The 19,879-nt window shown below is 37.0% G+C and overlaps 1 protein-coding gene across 3 annotated transcripts in view; it reads right to left on the bottom strand.

Moving 5' to 3' along the window:
• The window catches only part of SAMD13 (sterile alpha motif domain containing 13), a 50,263-nt gene extending 33,042 nt beyond the window's left edge, over positions 1–17,221 (bottom strand). Inside the window, exons 1-2 of one of the 3 annotated variants that reach the window (XM_010382532.2) lie at positions 17,026–17,221; positions 12,333–12,417 (exon numbers count right to left, since the gene is read on the bottom strand). In XM_010382532.2, the coding sequence (XP_010380834.1) occupies positions 12,333–12,417; positions 17,026–17,035 (95 nt within the window). In that variant the 5' untranslated portion in view covers positions 17,036–17,221. Of the gene's footprint in view, positions 1–12,332; positions 12,418–12,928; positions 12,997–13,831; positions 13,978–17,025 lie in introns of those variants that run through there. The other 2 variants (XM_010382533.2, XM_010382534.2) reach the window with 2 other exon arrangements.
• Positions 17,222–19,879: the final 2,658 nt, after the last annotated feature.

Below are 19,879 nucleotides of genomic sequence, written 5' to 3'. Positions count from 1 at the left end.
AGAAAAATAAAATAGTGCCATTTACAAGTATCACTATTAATTCCCATATATTATCAATATTCAAGAAAACATTCAACAAAGAAACAGTGAATTTGAACAATACTGTAGACCAAGTGACCCTAACAGACATATACAGAACATTCAACCCAACAACTGCAGAATATACATTTCTTTTCAAGCATACATGGAATATTCTCCAGTACAGATCACATATTAGGTTACAAAACAATTTTTAACAAATATATAATTAATGAAATCATACAAAATATCTTTTTTGACTGCAATGGAATGAAACTAGAAATCAATGGCAGAAGGAAAACTGAAAAATTCACAAATACATGAAAATTAAACAACACACTTTTGAATAACCAATAGGTCAAACAAATGAAAAGTGAAATTGGAACATATCTTGAGACAAATAAAAACAAAAACACAATATATCAAAGCTTATGAAATGAAACAGATGCAGTATTAGGAGGGAAGTTTCTAGTCACAAATACCTACATTAAAAAAAAAAAGATATCAAACAACCTAACTTTCTACCTAAAGAAATTAGACAAAGAAGTAAAATAGAGAATAGAAAAACAGTAAGAAAAAATCAACTCAGACTCGGGCTTTTGAAAAGATAAACAAAGCTGACAAACCTTTAGCTAGGCTAAGAGAAAAAGAGAGTGAAGACTCAAATAAATAAAACCAGAGATGAAAAGACATTACAACTGATGCTACAGAAATGAAAAAGGTCATATAGACTACTATAAACAATTATAGGTCTACAAACTGGATAACCTAGAAGAAATAGGTCCCTGGAAGCATACAACCCACCAGCCTGAATCATGAAGAAACAGAAAATCCAAGCAGACCTATCTGTAAGGAGATTAAATCAGTAGTATAAAACCTTCCATAAAAGAAAAGCCCAGGATTAGACGGCTTCATTGGAGAATTTTACCAAACATTTAAGGAAGAATGAATGCCAATCCTCAAACTTTTCCAAATAACTGAAGAGGAGGGAACATTTCTGAACTTTTTTTTTATGAGGCTGGTATTACCCTCCTACCAAGCCAGATAAAGACACAGAAAAAAAGAAAATTATAGGCCAATACCCCTGATTAAATATAGATGTAAAAATCCTCAACAAAATACCAGCAAACAGAATTCAACAGTACGTTAAAAAGATCATTTGCCATGACCTAGTGGGATTTATTCCTAGGATGGCACAACGTACGAAAATCAATTAATGTGACATATCACATTTACAGAATGAAGGATAAAAATCACACGATCGTCTAAGATAAAAAAGTGTTTGATAAAATTCAAAATCCTTTCATGATAAAAAAAAAAAAAAATCTCAACAAAGTAGGGATAGAGGGAAATTACCTTAACCTAATAAAGGCTATCTATGAAAAGGCTATAGTTAACATCATACTCAAAGGTGAAAAACTGAAAACTTTTCTATGAAGATCAGGAACTAGGCAAGGATGCCCATTCTTGCCACTTTTATTCAACATAGGACTGGAAATGCTTGCCAGAACAATTAGGCAAGACAAAGAAATAAATAGCCACCAAATTGAAAAGAAAGAAGTAAAACTGTCCTTACATTTACAGATGATATGATCTTAAATAGAGAAAACCCTAAAGACTCCACAAAAAAAACCTGTGAGAATGAATAAACAAATTCACCAAAGTTGCAGGATACAAAAATCAACATACAAAAATCAGTTGCATGTCTATACAATGATAATTAACTATCTGCAAAAGAAATTAGGAAAATAATCCCATTTACAATAACATCATACTTAGGAATAGTCTTAACTAAGGAAGTGAAAGACATTCATACTAAAAACTATGAGACATTGATGAAAGTAATTAAAGGAGACATAAACAAATGTAAAGACATCTCAAGTTCATGGATGGAAGATTTAATATTATTATAATTTCCATGTGACCCAAAGCAATCCACAGATTCAATGCAATCCCCATCAAAATCCTAATGATATTTTTACAGAAATAGAAAAAAAATTCTAACATCCATATCGAACCAGAAAAGATCTTGAATAGCCAAAACAATCTTGAGAAAGAACAAGGTTGGAGGCAACACACTTCCTGATTTCAAAATATATTACAAAGCAACAGTGATTTAAACAGTATGACAATGGCATAAAGATTGACATATAGATCAATGGAACAGAACAGAGAGCCCAGAAATACATCCATGGATATATGGTCACATGATCTTTGACTGGAATGCCGAGAATACAAAATGGGGAAGGAAGAGTCTCTTCAACTAATAGTGTTGGGGAAACTGGATATCCACGTGCAAAAGAATAAAATTGGATTATATTTTACCATACACAAAATATCAACTCAAGATGGATTAAAGACTTAAACATAAGACTTGAAACTGTAAAATATCTAGAAGAAAACACAGGGGGAAAACTTCAAGACATTAGTTTTGGCAATAGTTTCATGGATATGACACCAAAAGCAGAGGCAACAAAAGCAAAAATAGACGAGCAGCGCTACATAAAACTAAAAAGCTTCTATACAGCCAGGGAAATAATAGTGTAAAAAGGAAACCTATGAAATGAGAGAAAATACTTGCAAACTATGTATCTGATAAGAGGTTACTTTCTAAAATATGTAAGGAATTCTTACAATTCTATAGCAAAAAAACCAATAACCCAATTTGAAAAAATGGTTAAAGGTCATAATAGATATCTCTCAAAAGAAGAAACACAAACAGCCAATATGTACATATACGAAGAGAGGTTCAAAATCACCAATCATCAAGGAAATGCAAATCAATGCAACAATGAGATATCATCTCACACCTCTGAGGATACTATTATCAAAACAACAATGACAAATGTTGGCAAGGATGTGAATAAATCATAACCTTTGCATACTGTTGGTAGAAAAGGTAGAAATGCAGAATGGGGAAGCTGCTACGGAACTGTAGATTCCTCAAGAAATTAAATATTGAACTACTAGGTGATCTAGCAACCCACTTCAGAGTATTTATCCAAAGGAATTGAAATCAGGAACTCAAAGAGATATTAGCACTCCCATATTCACTGCAGCGCTATTCACCAAGATATGGAAACAACTGAAATGTCCATTGACAGATAAATGAATTTGAAAAATACAGTGTAATAGCTGGGCTTGGTGGCTCATGCCAATAATTCCAACTACTTGGGAGGCTGAAATGGGAAGATCCCTTGAATCAGGAATTTGAGACCAGCCTGAGCAACATAGGGAGACCCACCTCAAAAAAGAAATGCTGTACATACTTACAATGGCATATTATTTAACCTTAAAAAAGAAGGAAATCCTTACATTTTCAACAAAATGAATGAACCTTGAGAACATTAAGTGAAATAACCAAGTCAAAGAAGGCAAAATATTGCATGATTTCACTTATATGAGGTATCTAAAATAAACTCATAGAAGCAAAGAATAGAATGGTGGTTGGCAGAGGCTAAGGGAAGGGGGAAAGGGGACGTTGATAATCAACAGGTATAAAACTTCTGCCTGGAAGATGGATACGTTTTAGAGATCTGCTGTACAACATTGTGCCTACAGATAATAATACTGTATCGTAGACTTAAAAATCTGTTAAGAGTGTAGAACCCCATAGTAAATGTTCTTACCACATTAAAAAAGAAAGTGAAAAAAAAGAAAGAAGGAAGGAAAGAAAAAGAAAGCGAGCGAGAGAGAAAGGATGGAAGGAAGGAAGGGAGGGAGGGAGGGAGGGAAGAACCATAGCACACTCTAACTTATCTTATCATACGCATCTGGAAAAGGGTTTACAACATCAGATCCTGGCTAGAAAGGTCACTTTTCAGGTTTGAATTATTGGCTCAGTTTGTTTCTTTCTTTTCATTTTCTGACAGACTGTTAAGAGATATTTAATAACTAGACACTTACAATGTCTTGGGAGTTAATACTTTCCCTGGCTTTTAGGATACAACATCTTACCATCATGATCACTGCCACACCCCCCCCCCCCCCACCCCTTTCCACATTGCTGTTTTTTTGGGAAGAAGAGCATTCCAGGAACCATCACACATTCAGGTAGGGTCAGGGCAGTGAGGTTGTGGGGTCTGGGAAGAGTGGACAGAACAGACGAAAGTGTGCCTGATGGAGAGATCGCGCAGAAACTACCTAGCAAACTGAATAAAATCCCCTCACTGCTTTCAAAGAAGATACATCTGAGACTTGATAATTATTTATGCTCTATACTGCAAGAGGATAGGCTTAGGAGTAAATAAACAAATGCTGAAGTCAGTGATCAGGCACATAGTTACTTCAGTCGGTTTCCCATTCCTTTTTTCATGAGAAGCCAGACCAGGCTTCCGGGCAAGCAATCAAGGACCTGTGAGGTTTTTTATTCATTTCTGGATGTGACTGCTTCCCATGGAGATGCAGACCTGACTGACCTGTAGATTGCTGTACATGTATGCATGGTTGGGCGTTTTTTTAATGAGCTAATAGTAGCTGTTGTTTTATTATTGTTATATGAAAAGTTCTCTTTTCTACAATGTTTTATACAAGTTCTCTTAACTCTACAATGAAGTCAGAGTTTTGAAACTCTAGCAATACCAAAGTAACTTCTAAGTCTACCTTAATATTTTAGTTCTGTCATTCACTTTCTAATCCTCTAATTCACATGAGCAAAAATGGTAATTTCTTTAACATAATACACAGCTTAACAGGTATGCAGTTAGGTTTCAGAGAGGACTATTTCAAAAGTAATTATTTCACAGTTAGTTCAAAACCTTACAGCATTCATTACCAAGGGAAAAAAAAGCATCATATTACTAATTATGACAGGAATGTTAGTTCCAAATTTTTTTTTAAATGCCTGTGCTTCAAAATGAAACAACACAGTGAACACAAAGGCAGAGGAATATGGTGAAGACGCATGTGCAAGAAAAGAAGTGGCATTAATAAGAAATGGCTTGCTTTGAAAGTCCTTGCAAAGCTTCATCACTGGGAACTTTCTACTGCAGTAGTTTTTCTCCACTGAGGGGCTTGGGGGCATGGTGGTGGTAGGGAAATAAACTGCTTCCTGTTGAAAAGGAACTTACTACATGCATGTGTCATGTGGAAACATTGATTCCTTCTCCCGTCCTAGGATAAAATGAAAAAGGGGGAAAAAGACATTTTTCATCTGAAAAAGGGAGAAAGACTAAGCAAATGGGAAAAAAAATTGAATTCTCATGATTTGAACAGATATGCACATACACGTTAAATACATGGATTAAAAAATTTTTAGTCTAAATTCTAACATGAATCTAAGATGGCCAAACATAGATCAATGATAAGAGTGTGTCATGAACCAACGTTTATAATTAATCCCAAATCTGTGAATCTGAAATCCACAAAAAGAGAATACTATGATCCCATTTGTTCAATAAAAGCCTATTTGTATGTGTGTTTTGAATATATTTATACATTTTTGTGTATGCTCCCATATATGTGTACATTCTTAGTGCATGGGAATATATGTATATATTCTTGAATTATGTATCCATGTGGATACATACAGTATGTGTACAAAAACTGCCAAAAAGGATATCTCAACTATTCAGATGGCTCCATCTTAGTTATTTAGGTAGCTATTTTAAAAAATGAAATAAATACTCATGGACCTACTAGGCAAAATAAAATCTGGAATCTTAATAATAATCATATCTATCTACATGACTCAGAGCTCCCCATTCATGCTCTCCCCACCTGAGTTAATCATCACCCTCAACCTCATGTTCATATAACCTTTCCCCTGATGCAAGAATTTAGTTTGGGTATACACCTGTGCTTTTCAATATGATAGCAGCTAGTACCATGTGACTACTGAGCATTTAAAATTTGATTGAGGAACTAAGTTTTAAATTTAATTTAGTTTAAATGTAAAAACTTGAAGTGGTACAAAATGTGTTTATGTTAAACACAATTCCATTGTTTTGCCTACATTTTAATTGAACTGTTCCATCCTATAGGGTACTATGGCTGAAGTTCTCATGGCAGGTGCATGTGTCCTCTCTGGTAGTACATCCCCCGTTTGATTGGTGTCAGAGATTGATTCAGTTCAAATTAATTTTTTCCTATTCACCCAGGTAACATTGTAATGTGTTTGCTGAATGCTTATGGACAGCAGGAGTTATGAGGATCCCTTTCTATATTGTAACTGGTAATTAAATTGAAATTATTACTATTATTTTAATTATTATATAATTAATATTTTTAGTTAAAAATAAGCACAGTTAAATTTTAAAATCTAAAAAGAAAGCAGAATTGAGAGGAGATGCAGAAACTAGTAACATACAATAAAGAAAAAAGGGACCGAAAGAAGGTATGTTGGAAATTTCATGATGAATAGCAATTGCAATTTGTTAGAAGATAGCAAGAGAAAGAAAATGCTGTTTGTTGTGTAAAAAAAGGTAAAGATAATATGATTTAAAACAGAATCTGAGCTTATAACTTTGTTTAGCTATAAATGGCTTGGATCTTTACATAGACAAACAATTTTTCAATGGACATATGGTTATTTCAGTTACAGAAATTTTGCTAGAATATTATCAGAAAACACTCAACAGGTATTATCACAAAATGTGAAAGATTTTCCAATCAAGCCACCAAACAATTGCCTGAAGAATACAAGGTCTTTCTAACAAAACCTAAGACCAACCGATTCAAAATGTAAAAAGCCATTAAAACTTTAGTTTTAGATGAAAGTACAACATAAAGACACTGCCTAATTAATCCTTGAGGTATGCTGCATCTCAGAAGACTTCCTAATTTATAAAGAAACGTCAATTTACAACTTGAAAAACTAAATTCATGGTTTAGATATTTTTGAATCTTTTATCTCTGTCAAAGAATTTTAGCTAGATATACAAAAATTAAATTCTATCCAGATGGATGGTGCTCCAGCAATGCTAGTTTTTTTAAAAATCTGAATTTTAAAAATTGGAATTTATTGTAATTTTAAAACAAAAGACCAATGTTTTCTTACTGCTTCATTCCACTGTATGATATCTATGTTTCATTTTCTGAAGCAGACTCTTGAAAAGTGTTACAGATACTACTGTTGAATTGTTCAGCATATATTTGCAAATGCTATGGATCAATGCCTGTTAATGGAACTGTTAAAAGAAATAGAAGACAATGAATGTAATAATCTGTGTTCTTTGCCAATGCTTGTTGACTAATAGAAAAGATTCACAAAGATTTGCTCTACTGTTCAAGATTTTACTGAAACAAAAGGAATGTTTGTCAAATATTATTGTTGTTGTTATTATTATTATTATTATTTTAGGCAGTCTTGCTCTGTTGCCCAGGCTGGAGTGCAGTGGCACGATCTCAGCTCAATGTAACCTCCGCCTCCTGGGTTCAAGCAATTCTGCCTCAGCCTCCCAAGTAGCTGGGATTGCAGGTGCCCACCATCATGCCTAGCTAATTTTTGTATTTTTAGTAGAGATGGTGCTTCACCATGTTGGCCAGGCTGGTCTCGAACTCCTGACCTCAAGTGATCTGCCTGCCTTGGCCTCCCAAAGTGCTGGGATTACAGGTATGGGCCACCGCGCCTGGCCAAATATTCAAAAATTAAAGACAAAAACGACTGAGTAACTTTGATATCACACTGCATATGAAACAGCTAAATTTGAAGTTCCAAGGAAATGAAAAGCTGATTTGTGATCTAGCTAAAGAGGAACAAAATTTTAGGCTAAAATTGCAACTTTTCAGAGTGCAATACAATATACAATAATAATTTCATACATTTTCTAACATGAATAAACTTCAAGAAAATTTGCAGATTTATTGAAATTGATAAGATTATTGTTGCTTATCAATTTATGCAAAACCTCTTTGAATTCAATGTTGGTAATATTGACATGTGTTAGTAAATTGATTTAACTTGAACAGACATAGTTTTGAAATCAATATGCTTTTGCTTCAAAGTCAAATCAAGACAAATCAGTTGCGTCAATGTGGATATAAATATTGCAAGAAAATAATTTCTCACATAATTCAGTTTTTGGAAAACTTTTAAATATGTTTGGAATTATTTGGGTATGTGATCCTACCTTTTGAACTGTAAATTTTAGGAAATATAAATGCAGATTAAGTATGTCCAATGAAATGTTTATGTCCAAAATGAGAAATACTGTAAGTCAAGCTTGTCCAACTTGTGGCCCACGGGTTCCATGTGGCCTAGGATGGCTTTGACTGTGGCCCAACACAAATTCGCAAACTTTCTTAAAACATTATGAGATTTTTTTGTCCTCATCAGTTATTGTTAGTGGTAGTGTATTTCATCTGTGGCCAAAGACAATTCTTCTTCCAATGTGGCCCAGAGAAGCCAAAAGTTTGTACCCCCTTGCTCTAAGTGTAAAGTACACAACAGATTTAGGAAATTTAGTGCAAAAATGTAAAATATTTCATTGATAATGTCATGTTGATTACACGTTAACGTGACATAATGAGTTAAATAAAATATATTATTAAAATGTATTTTACCTATTTAAATATGGCCACTAGAAAATTGAAAATTACATATGGGGCTCAGATTTTATTTCTGTTGGACAGCACTGACTGATACATATATCCAGAAATTGAATTATTAATGTATAAAATATTCCACTGTTTAACACTAGAAAAAGTACCAAACTGTTCTGCAAAGCTGCCCTATCAGTTAATATTCCTGCTAGCATTGTATCCTATCCATATCTTCACTAATGATTAGAATTGCCTCGTTTTAAAATTTTTGCCAAGTTAATGGGTACGTCATTATGATCTTAATTTGCATTTTTTGGTCACTAATGGTACTAAACATCTCTTCATATGTTAATTGGCCATATATATTTCCTCTTCTGTGAACTGTTTGCTCATGTTTTGGCCATTTTTCTTTGGTATTTTTCTGTTTGTGCTTTTCTTACTGATTTATTGGTTATTACTATTGAAGACCCTGAATATAAAATTAAATATAAGATTCACTTACTCTTCCATCTCAGAATGTGTGATCTGCCCACTTTGGCCTCCCAAAGTACTGGGATTACAGGTGTGAGCCACCATACCCAGCTCACCACTTTTTTCAGCTTTTCACTGCAGGTTCTACTCAGTGTAATAAAGTAGGAGAAAGAAATACAAGGCATTCAGATTGGGAAGGAGGAAGTAAAACTGTCTTTATTCACAAGACATAATTGTCTATGTTACAAAATGTGGTGTAATCTACTAAAAAGCTACTAGTAGTAATAAGTGAGTTTAGTAAGGTTGTGGCATATAAGATCAATATAAAAAATCAATTGTATTTGTATACGTTAAGATAATTGAAAATTCAAATTAGCAAAGCAATATCACTTAAAATAGCATCAAAAACATGAAATGTTAGGGATGCATCTGGCAAAAAGGTGCAAGATCTTCACAGTGAAATCTACACAATATTGCTGAGAGAAATTAAAGAAGACCTAAGCAAATGGAGAAAAATACTGTGTTCATTTGTTGGAAGACACAATATTGTTAAAATACGAACTCTCTCCAAATTGATATATAATTCAATGCAATGCCAATCAAAATGTCAACAGATTTTCAAAAAAAAATTGGTGGAAACTGACAAGCTAATTCTAAAATTCATATTGAAATGTACCGAGGCAAAACACCCTTGAAAAAGAACAAAGTTGGATGGCTAACACTACCTGATTTCAAGTTACATTTATCAAAACAGTGTTGTATTGGCATAAATATACGCAAAAAGATCAATGGAACAGAATACAGAGTCCAGAAATAAGCCTGCACATATATGATCAATAATTTTTCAACAAAGTTGCAGAAGTGTTTGAACAGAGGTGGGAAGATTGGATATCCATAGCACTACTACCACCACCACACAAAGCACTTCAACACTTCAAACCCTTATCTCACATCACAAACAAAAATTAACTCAAAAATCATAGTCCTAAACCCTGAAACCTAAAATTGTGAAACTTCTAAAAGAAAACCTAGGAGAAAATAACTGTAACCTTGCATTAGGCCAAGAATTCTTAAATATGACACCAAAGGCACTATCCATAAAAGAAAAAAATTGATAAACTAGACTTCATTAAAATTTAAAAACTTTGATACTTTGAAAGATACTATGGAGAGAATGAAATGACAGGTCACATGCTCAAAGAAAATATTTTCAAATAGTATATATGATAAAGGACACATTCATAATATATAAAAACTCTATACAATAAATATGAAAAAGCTAGCCCAATACAAATATGGGCAAAAGATATGAACAATACTTCATCTAGGAAGATATATGAATGGCAAATAAGCACAGGAAAAGATGCCCAACATCATTAGTCATTAGGGAAATAAAAATTAAAACATAAAACACCTGATATAATATTTAATATGAAAGTGATTGATCACACTAAGCTCACGAGGATGTGGAACAACTGGAACACGACACCCACTGCTGGTGAGAATGAAAATGGGACAACCAGTTTAGAAAACAGTTTGGCAGTTTCTTAAAAAGTTAAACAGACACCCACCATAGAGCCCAGCTAGTTCCATTCCTAAGTAATTATGAAAGAGAAATGAAAGCATATGTCCAAACAGAGACCTGTACACAAATGATCAAAGCAGCTTTATTTATAATACCTAAGAAATAGAAACAAACCAAATGTCTATCATCATTTGGATGGTAGTAAACAAATTGTTGCAGATACAAACAATGAAATATTACTGAGTAATTAAAAAGTAATGATGTATTGATATACACGATAACATGGATAAATCCCAAATTAATTATGCTGAGTGACAGAAACTATATGTGTGTGTGTGGGGGGGTGTCTACACATTCATTTATATAAAATTCTAGAAGAAGGAAACTAATTTATAATGACAGCGTAACAGTGGTTGCCAGGAGATATGGGGGCAGAAAGGGACAGGAGGGAGAGATTACAAAAGGTCATAAGGAAATTTTGGAAGTGATGGAAATATTATCTTAATTGTGGCAGTAGTTTCAAGAGAGGATAAAAATATCAAAACTTACTTTCCACACATGCAATTTATTATGCAAGGATTATACTTCAGTAAAGCTGTTAATTTTAAAACTAATTACAATTAAGTAAAAAATAAAAGTTCAGTCTCTTATACTAGTCATATTTCATGTTCTTAGTAGCCACATGTGGCTAGTGGCTACCATTTCAGCACAAATACAGAACATTTCCATCATTGTTGAAAGTACTGTTGGATAACACTGATCTAACTCATACATAAAACAGCATCTGTTTCCTTCATTTCTCCTCCACCTACCTACCCCAAACTTTAGGGATGGTAATAAGCAAGGCAGTATGGCACTGATATATAAATTACCCGAGAACTTTAAAAAACAGATTTTATTACGTTAGTTTTAATGTAACTTTGCTGTGGAGCAAAATATACCTTCTATTCATAAACATATAGCACACTGTTTCCTCATTTAGATATCACAGCTTCTATGGATTATATTTAATTAGTTTCCTCCAAAGCTCAAGTTGATGTCAATTTTAAACTAAATGATATGGAAAGAAATGAAACAGATAACTCCCTCTTGGAACTTACTTTCTCCTTGTAATCAAAGTACTTATTGCTTTGCTATAACTCCTAAGTGAGAATATATATTTTTTCATATACTCATAAATATCAAAATATTATGTTACATATGCAATTGAATGTTCCCATTTAAAAGAATCAAGTATATAACTCTTACACAACACATAGAAACACAAGTTTCAAATGTGAGAACAGACATTAACATAAACACCATGTATGCACTGAAATGTTTCACATTCATTAAACAGTTCATAAAATTAGGACGGAGAAGTTGATAAACTATATTCTATATTCTTACTGAAGCTTTTCCCCTTCCTGCACTATAGCTCTTAGTTTTCAGAGTTAGAGGTGATTGTATCTCAAAAAAAAAAAAAAAAAAAAAAAAAAAAAAATTGAACTCAATTTTCTGCCCTCATTCTGTGTTGTCTACGGAAGAGTCTCTGCTTGGAGTTTTTGTTTCAATATACAGAATGCAGGGCTGAAATCCTCAACCATCCTTGTTCCAAAGCCTGATACACAAACCTTTCATATATATTTTGATGTCTGAGTCATCTCCGTCTTAGAAATGGAATACGGAAAAAGGTAACTGGGGTGGGGGGGGGGAGAAGGGAGGTTGCTGGCCAACGTAGACAAACCAAGGCGACCTCCGAACTGTGTATTGTAGTAGATAAGCAAGAAGTACAAAAATAGAAACCAAGTCCCTCTGTTGTTTGCAGAAGCAGAACTCAGAAGCCAGCTTCACTTACTTTTTTACACCGACAGAGCCATTTTCCTTGTTTTCCATGTCAACAGATAGCATGGGAAGGCTGCAGGGTTCCTTTACTTCAGCAACTAATCAATAAGGGAGAAAAGCTTGTGTTTAATTCTTAGAAAGTAAGAGAAGAATATATATTCTGAATCGGAAACATAATGGTCCCTTTTACAGCTTCACACCAGTTCACGTATGTTTGTTTAAATCTCCAGTTCCCTCGGCGATTGGAGAGATGTGATTAAACCTAAAGAACTGGAGGAGACGGATTGGGGTGCTTTCATCTGTACTGGCACTCCCTGCCTTGACAATAAGCATTTGCAAATGAAATTGAATCCTTGTTGAAAACAAGTGCTGTGTGAACTGGCACAGCTTCTCCTGGGTGCCTAGCTCTCACTTAAGACACTGCAACTCATAAATGAGTCAAAGTAGAGAAAAACAAACCCGCTTTTCCTTCCCCCCTCCCATTATGGGCTGTGATTTGTTTTTTCTTATTGCATTTGGATTTTTTTTGTCCACTCCCCCTTGCTCCTAGATTTTTTCATTCCAATGCAGAAGGACACTTAAAGCTTTTGTCAGTAAGTATTCCCCTACCTCACATTCTCAACGAAAGCCTCAAAAACCCGTCTGTGAGATGGCCATGCTGTGGTAAAGCAGGAAGCTCACAAAAAATGCCAGATAGCCCTTAGCACAGAAAGGTGGTGCTGGGGTGTGTGTGTGTGTGTGTGTGTGTGTGTGTGTGTGTGTGTGTGTGTGTAAAAGAGTAGGTAGCTCATTAGATTTATGAAAAATCATCAAAACATTTAAGGAGATATTGTAGCATCCATCATTCTGTCTTTTTGTTTAGTAGGATGAGGGCTGTGAAAAATTAAAAGCCTTCCACAATTAATATGCAATTAGCAAAATGAAAAAGCTATGAACAAAACTGCTTTAAGAAAAAAAAAAAAAAAAAAAACGGAAGAAACAGTCCCGAAACGTGTTTGCTCTTATTCAGTTGAAGCCATAAATTAAATACATTTCCACTCAAATCACTTTATACTTCGGCACTCCTTCTCTAGGGATTACTCTGACATGGCAAGTGCATCATTTAGTATATTCGCAAGATTTTATCACTGTTAGAGAAGTAGATGATTAACAAATAACACTATAAGTGTGGGATAATTTTCACTCCTGAAACACACACATACACACAAACTTCCAGTTGCTAAACCACTTAGATCATTGATAGAGAAATCCAACATTTAATATATAGATAGATATTAGCATACATTCACACACCGTTATAGAGTAGACAGGAAGATAGTGCTGCTGCTCCATGCTAACAGAATATGATTTCACTTCAGTTGGAAACTGTTACACATTCACCATTTTCTAAGCATCTCAGAAAACAAAACAAAACAAAACACTCACAATGATACTCTGCAACATCACACTACATTGTCTTATTATTATTACTATTATTTTCTTTTTTTGTGGAAGAGTAAAAAGAAAACCTACCTATAAGCAACTAAAAAATATCATTTTTTATAGGCTTATCAAGAACAGCCAAAGAAACCCCAATGTTTTCTTTCACAAAGTAGGCTGGCAAAGGAATTCAATAAGGAGGTACAATTTGACACAGTGAAATAAAACCAGGCTGGCTCTCAGCCAACATGACGTTAGGAATCACACACAAGCTGCACCAACTGCCTTCTGGTTCATGGCTGACTTTTTAAAGCTACAGTGTGCCTGTTCACTTTTGCTAACTACCTTCAGCACAATTAGTGCAAGAGAATGAGTCAGGAGTCCAAAACCTGCAGAATTCTCCCTGCACCTGTCTTGTACAAAGAAAAACAAGCTCTCTCAACAGCTTCTTATTTTCTCCCTCCCCTTCATTGTTGCTGCATGATAGGTCTTAGCTGTTGTTGTGAGCATGGATGTCATGTTTCAAACTATTTCGTTTTCTCCCCAGAGGGAAAAATAAGAGCGAGAACCCAGTGCTTATGGGCTATAACCAGAAAACACTTGGAAGCTGCAGTTCCATGTTACTCTTTTTTTCCTAATAGAGATTGGTGGACAAAGTTCCCAGGGCTGGCTTTTAAGTAATCTCTTTGTGAGAATAAGGAAAGCACTGCCCAGCAGCAAATCCTTTTACTTCATTATGCAGGAAGTAACATATTTCAGAGAGGATGCAAAATAGATGACCAGATCTCCTGAAAACGCCCACATTCTTTTATTTTGGCATTTATTCTGCCAAATGAAGCCAGCAAAAATTCAGACTGAAACAAACAAAACCTTATTCTACAAAATGAAAACAATTAGTTCTGGGAGATTTAATTTTAACTGTTTATCCCAGTTGCACAAAAAGCATAATTCAAGAAATTCAACCAACACTTACCATCTATGAGTACCCGGTACTATATTAGTTGCATATGAGTAGAAAGACATTATGCCCACCCCAAAATTCATAGTCTCTCCCGCCATCATCCTAAATACCAAATCAGAAAACTGGGAGGTGGAGCAGAGAGGCTGGGCAAGATCTTTTGTTTAAGTTACCCTGGTCATTCTCACAGTTTCCGTGCTTGGCTTAAACCACTCTTCCAGGGGAATAATCTCATCCCATAAATGTTCTGCACATACACAGAAAACATACATGGTTGCCTCTTCATTGAAATAAACATCAATCAACATTTGTACACTTTTAGGTCAAGATGGTCAACAAAACTACTCAAAACAGGACACAGAACACAGGTTTCCCAGAAAGATCTTGGAAAAGTTATGTGTTGCTGTAATGTGCTGTAGAATTCAGGTAGAATCCTAGGAGAAAGTTGCCTGCCTCCCTTTTTAAAAATAATCTTTTAGGACATTAGAAGATCAACTTTGATCTAAATTTGGAACCTGAATTTCAAGGTCAAAAATTGGTCCTTTACTTATTCCAGGAATTATATTAGAAATTTTCGACTTCCTTAAAGATCACTGCAGAGAAAGATTTCAAATATTTGCCATTGCTCCCTTGAAAAGGCAAACAATAGTAATCTAGCAACCAATTAAATATTTTTGAGCACTATTTTTGAACACGGGTCAGGCATGTGGATCTTTCACCACTGCTGATCTCAAAATGATGGACTCTTACGGAGATAAAGAGCTCTTTCACTCACAGATTCCATAATGCTTTTGGACTTGATCTGAAATTCCTGAACTATCCTCCCAGTAAATCCAAATTGGAAGCGAGTTGGACTGGGAGTTCTGTGTTCTGGGAAGCTGGGGTTGTCCTGACAGTGCTGCTCAGAACAAAAGCATGTTCAGCTCTCCACTCTTGAGGGGGAAAAGGCAAAGGGACTGTAGTTACACCCAGCTCTTCCTGAGACACAGCCACAGGAGAAAGGATTCTGTGAAGTTTTTCCAAGCATCTCTTCCTACATGTACAAAGGGACATCCCCTCCCATCTGGCCTGCTGTGATCAAAAGTTTGCCTGTTACACAACAGTAAAGTTTCAGAAAGTGTTGTAGGAAGTTAATCCCGTGGTATAAAAAGTGAGCCACAAAGACACTCTAAATTATGACAACAGGAGGTTTCACTTACCAGCTAGTTTTTCTAACTTTGGTAGTAAACTGACACTTGTGAATATATATATATATACACACACTAGTACTCACACACTCCCTCCAACAAACTGACATCAATCCTCTGCTGATAAAAAGTGTGTGTAGTATGTAGCATAAAATATGTGTGTGTAATGTGTGTACTATGTGGTGTACTTTGTGTGTGGGTGTGGTACACATGTGGGTGTGTATGTGGTGTGTGGGGGTGAGGGAGAGAGGCAACCAAACAAGACCTTCTGATCCAGCACATTATGGGATATGCTGAAATAACTTTGGAGATCTTGAAATCTCCAAATTATTGCTGAAATTAACTTTGGTGTCAATATTCTGGAACAGAACTTTCGACCCACTTGGGAACGGGCTCAGATAGGGAGAGGGGAGGCGGTTAGGAAGGGAGGGAAGCTGTTGACTTTGATTGGCTTCTTTTCTAGATCAGCATTCATCCCCCAGGCAGAAAGGACTCGCGTAGGGAACCAGCGCGGTCCCAAAGGAGCCGCCGGCCCTGCCTCCCGGGATCCGACCCGAGGTGCGTCCAGCCTGAAGTCGCCCGAGGGCAGGGCCGACCTCACTGCGCCGGGAATGGCGTCTCAGGGGCAAGTGAGAATTGGCCTGGAGAGGGGACGGTAGGGGCAGAAGACACCAATTGGCTCTTGGACCAGCAGCGCGGGCCCAGAGCCACACGACTCTCTGTGGCACTGGGGACAGAGCGGGGAAAGTTTCTGGCTAAGACTTTCACGGAGAGACGGTTCGCTGGCGTTTAGTGTGGGGGCTCCCCGGGAAAGCCGGTCTTTGGAAAGTCGAGGGTGTAGGTGTGGCGCTCTCGGGGCACCCCGCCGAGTCGTGCCACCACCCCGTCCCGCTCCCCGAGCACTGCCAGCAGCCCCAGGCGAGCCCCGGCTCTCCGTGGGGCAGGGCACGCTTCTGCCCCCATTCCACTCCACGGTGAGAGCCCACGTCCGTGGGTGCAACGAGCTGCAGGAGCACCGGACACGGCCAAGATGAGGGAGGGCAGAGCGGTTTTCATTGCGGCATTCTTCGTTTCCCTCCATCCCGGAGAGAGGAGAGGGCGGGCGCCTTTCCACGCCCTGGCCGCACAGGCGGATTACTTACCTCCCCGCATGGCCGAGCTGGGAGGTTTGCCCCGCGCGGAGCTCGGCGGCCGCCACGCGCAAAGCCTTGGTGCAGCCGGCCGGACGCGCGCGGCACGCCGGGAGTTGTAGTCCACCGCGGGTCGGCAGGGGTCGGAGGGGCGGGGGCCCCCAGGAATGGGGAAGGCCAGGACTAGAAGGGACAAGACCTGGGCAGGACAAGGGAGGATATTTGCAAAAACTTAAAACTTCCAGGGACCTGGGGGGAGGGGAACCCTCCTAGAGAGATTTTTAAAGTGAGGGTTTTTTAGATTAATACCATTTTCTTCCTGTCTTACTCGCTTATCACAACCCCAATGAAGTTTTAAGCTGGACTCTGGCAGTAATGTTAAGTAGAGATTTTCCCTGCCAACTTCATATTATTTAGGGCTCTATTCTCCCTTTATCTTGAACACAGATGTGCCATTCTCTGCTTGGACGCACACAGAATATTCTTGCTCACAGAATATCTCAGTTGAAGCCCTGAGCATGTAAAAGGAAGGTGAGTAGTTAGTTGCACCTTACACGTGCAGGGTGCTTTATAGCTCTCTTTACAAAGCACTTTGTACTTGATTGGTTCATTATATAAGAACCGTAAAGCAAGCCTGAGAGTCAGAGAAAAGCTAAAGATGCAGGGAGTTTTTATTTTTTTGTTTTTTGTTTTGTTTTGTTTTTTTGAGACGGGGTCTTGCTCTGTCGCCCAGGCTGGAGTGCAGTAGCGCGATCTTGGCTTGATGCAGGGAGTTTTGGAGTTTTGTGTATCTGCATCTGCAGAGGTTGGAGTCATCCTGTCTATTCATTTCTTTCTCCAGCCTTTCTTAGCAGCTGGGAAGAGAGAGTGGAGAGAAAGAGGTCTCAGGACAGATGTGGACACGGTGGAAGAAGAGGAGCCTGCTGTGACAGACTTCCTTGAAATGACTAACAAGTAAATCTTTAAGGAAATAAGTAAAACCAAAAGAAGGACTCATGGGTTGGAAGAAGGGAAGGAGAAGGAAAAGGCAGATGGGATAGGGATAGACATTAAAGATTGCAAACAGGCTAATAGCAAAGAAAGCAAAAAACAACCAGGGTTTTTAGAAACCAGATAAACCTTGGATTCCTGGTGTTGTCACTTCTGAGCTATCTCTGTGACCTTAGGTAAGTTCTTTAACCTCCCCAAACCTATTTTGCCTCATCTGTAAAATTTAAAAAAAAACACAAAAGTTCTGACTTTATCGTGTGGCTGTGCCTATTAAAAAGAGACAGGAAGCACATAGTATAGTGCTGGGCATATGATAGGCAATTAATGTTATCTTCTATTATCATCGGCAGAAATTCCCTTTGTGTAAGTATCAAAAAATAAATTGGAGTAGAAGTACCAGTTAGGAGGCTGTGACAATACTCTAAGCTACTGGCAATGATAGCTTGAACTACATTGACAGAAAGGCAACCATGTTGCCATGAGATAGGGAAAACAGAGAGTACAATCAATTGGATGTGGGGAAGGAAGAACAAGAATCAAATTGGTTGTTATTTCTAGATTAAGTAGATGATGTTGTCATTCTCATAAATAGATACAACTGATGGAAAAACAGGTTTTGGAGGAAGATGACCACTGGCTTTCCTCATTTTATTGTGCTTTGTTTTATTGCAGTTCACAGAAAATGTGTTTTTTGTTTGTTTATTTTACAAATTGAAGGTTTTTGGCAACCCTGTGTTGAACAAGTCTATTAGTGCAATTTTTCCAGCAGTATGTGCTCACTTCATGTCTCTGTGTCACATTTTGGGCATTCTCATAATATTTTAAGCTTTTTCATTTTTATTGTACCTGGTATGGTGATCTGTGATCATTGATCTTTGATGTTACAATTGTAATTGTTTTAGGGTGCCACAGACCATGCCCATTAATCTATAAATGTTGTGTGTATTCTGACTGCTCCACCTACCAGCTGTTCCCCACCTCTCTCCCTCTGCTGGTCCTCCCTATTCCCTGAGACACAACAATATTGAAATTCGGCCAATTAATATCCTTATAATGGCCTCTATGTGTTCAAGTGAAAGGAAGAGTCATACGTCTCTCAGTTCAAATCAAAAGCTAGAAATGATAAACTTAGTGAGGAAGGCATGTCAGAAATCCAGATAAGCCAAAGTTAGGCGTCTTGTGCCAAACAGTTAGCCAAATTGTGAATGCAAACAAAAAGTTCTTGAAGGAAATTAAAAGTGCTATTCTAGTGCGTACTTGAATGATAAGAAAGTGAAAAAGTCTTATTCCTGATATGGAGAAAGTTTTAGTGGTCTGCATAGAGGATCAAACCAGCCCCAACATTCCTTTAAGCCAAAGCCTAATCCGGGGCAAGGCCCTAACTCAAGGTTGAGAGAGGTAAGGAAACTGTAGAAAAGTTTGAAGCTAGCAGAGTTTGGTTTCTTAAACGAGGTTTAAGAAAAGAAGCATAACATAGAAGTACAAGATGAAGAAGCGAGTGCTGATGGAGAAGGTGTAACACGTTATCCAGAAGATCTAGCTAAGGTAGATGGAGGTGGCTACAATAATCCGCAGTTTATCAATGTAGACTTAATAGCCTTCTATTGGAAGATGCCATCTAAGACTTTTCTAGCCAGAGAAAAATCAAAGCCTGACTTCAAAGCTTCAAAGGACAGGCTTATTAGGGGCGGATACACCCAGCGACCTTAAGTTGAAGCCAATTTTCATTTACCATTATGAAAATTCTAGGGCCCTCACGAATTATGCTAAATTGACTTTACTTGTGCTTTATAAATGAGACAAAAAGGCCTGGGTGACAGCATATCTGTTTACAACATGGTCTTCTGAATATTTTAAGCCTACTGTTGAGAACTAC

Source organism: Rhinopithecus roxellana, chromosome 12, assembly GCF_007565055.1.
Source record: "Rhinopithecus roxellana isolate Shanxi Qingling chromosome 12, ASM756505v1, whole genome shotgun sequence".
Classification (NCBI taxonomy): Eukaryota; Metazoa; Chordata; class Mammalia; order Primates; family Cercopithecidae; genus Rhinopithecus; species Rhinopithecus roxellana.
Note: the sequence above shows the minus strand (reverse complement) of the source record. Positions and strands in the feature narration are given on the sequence as shown.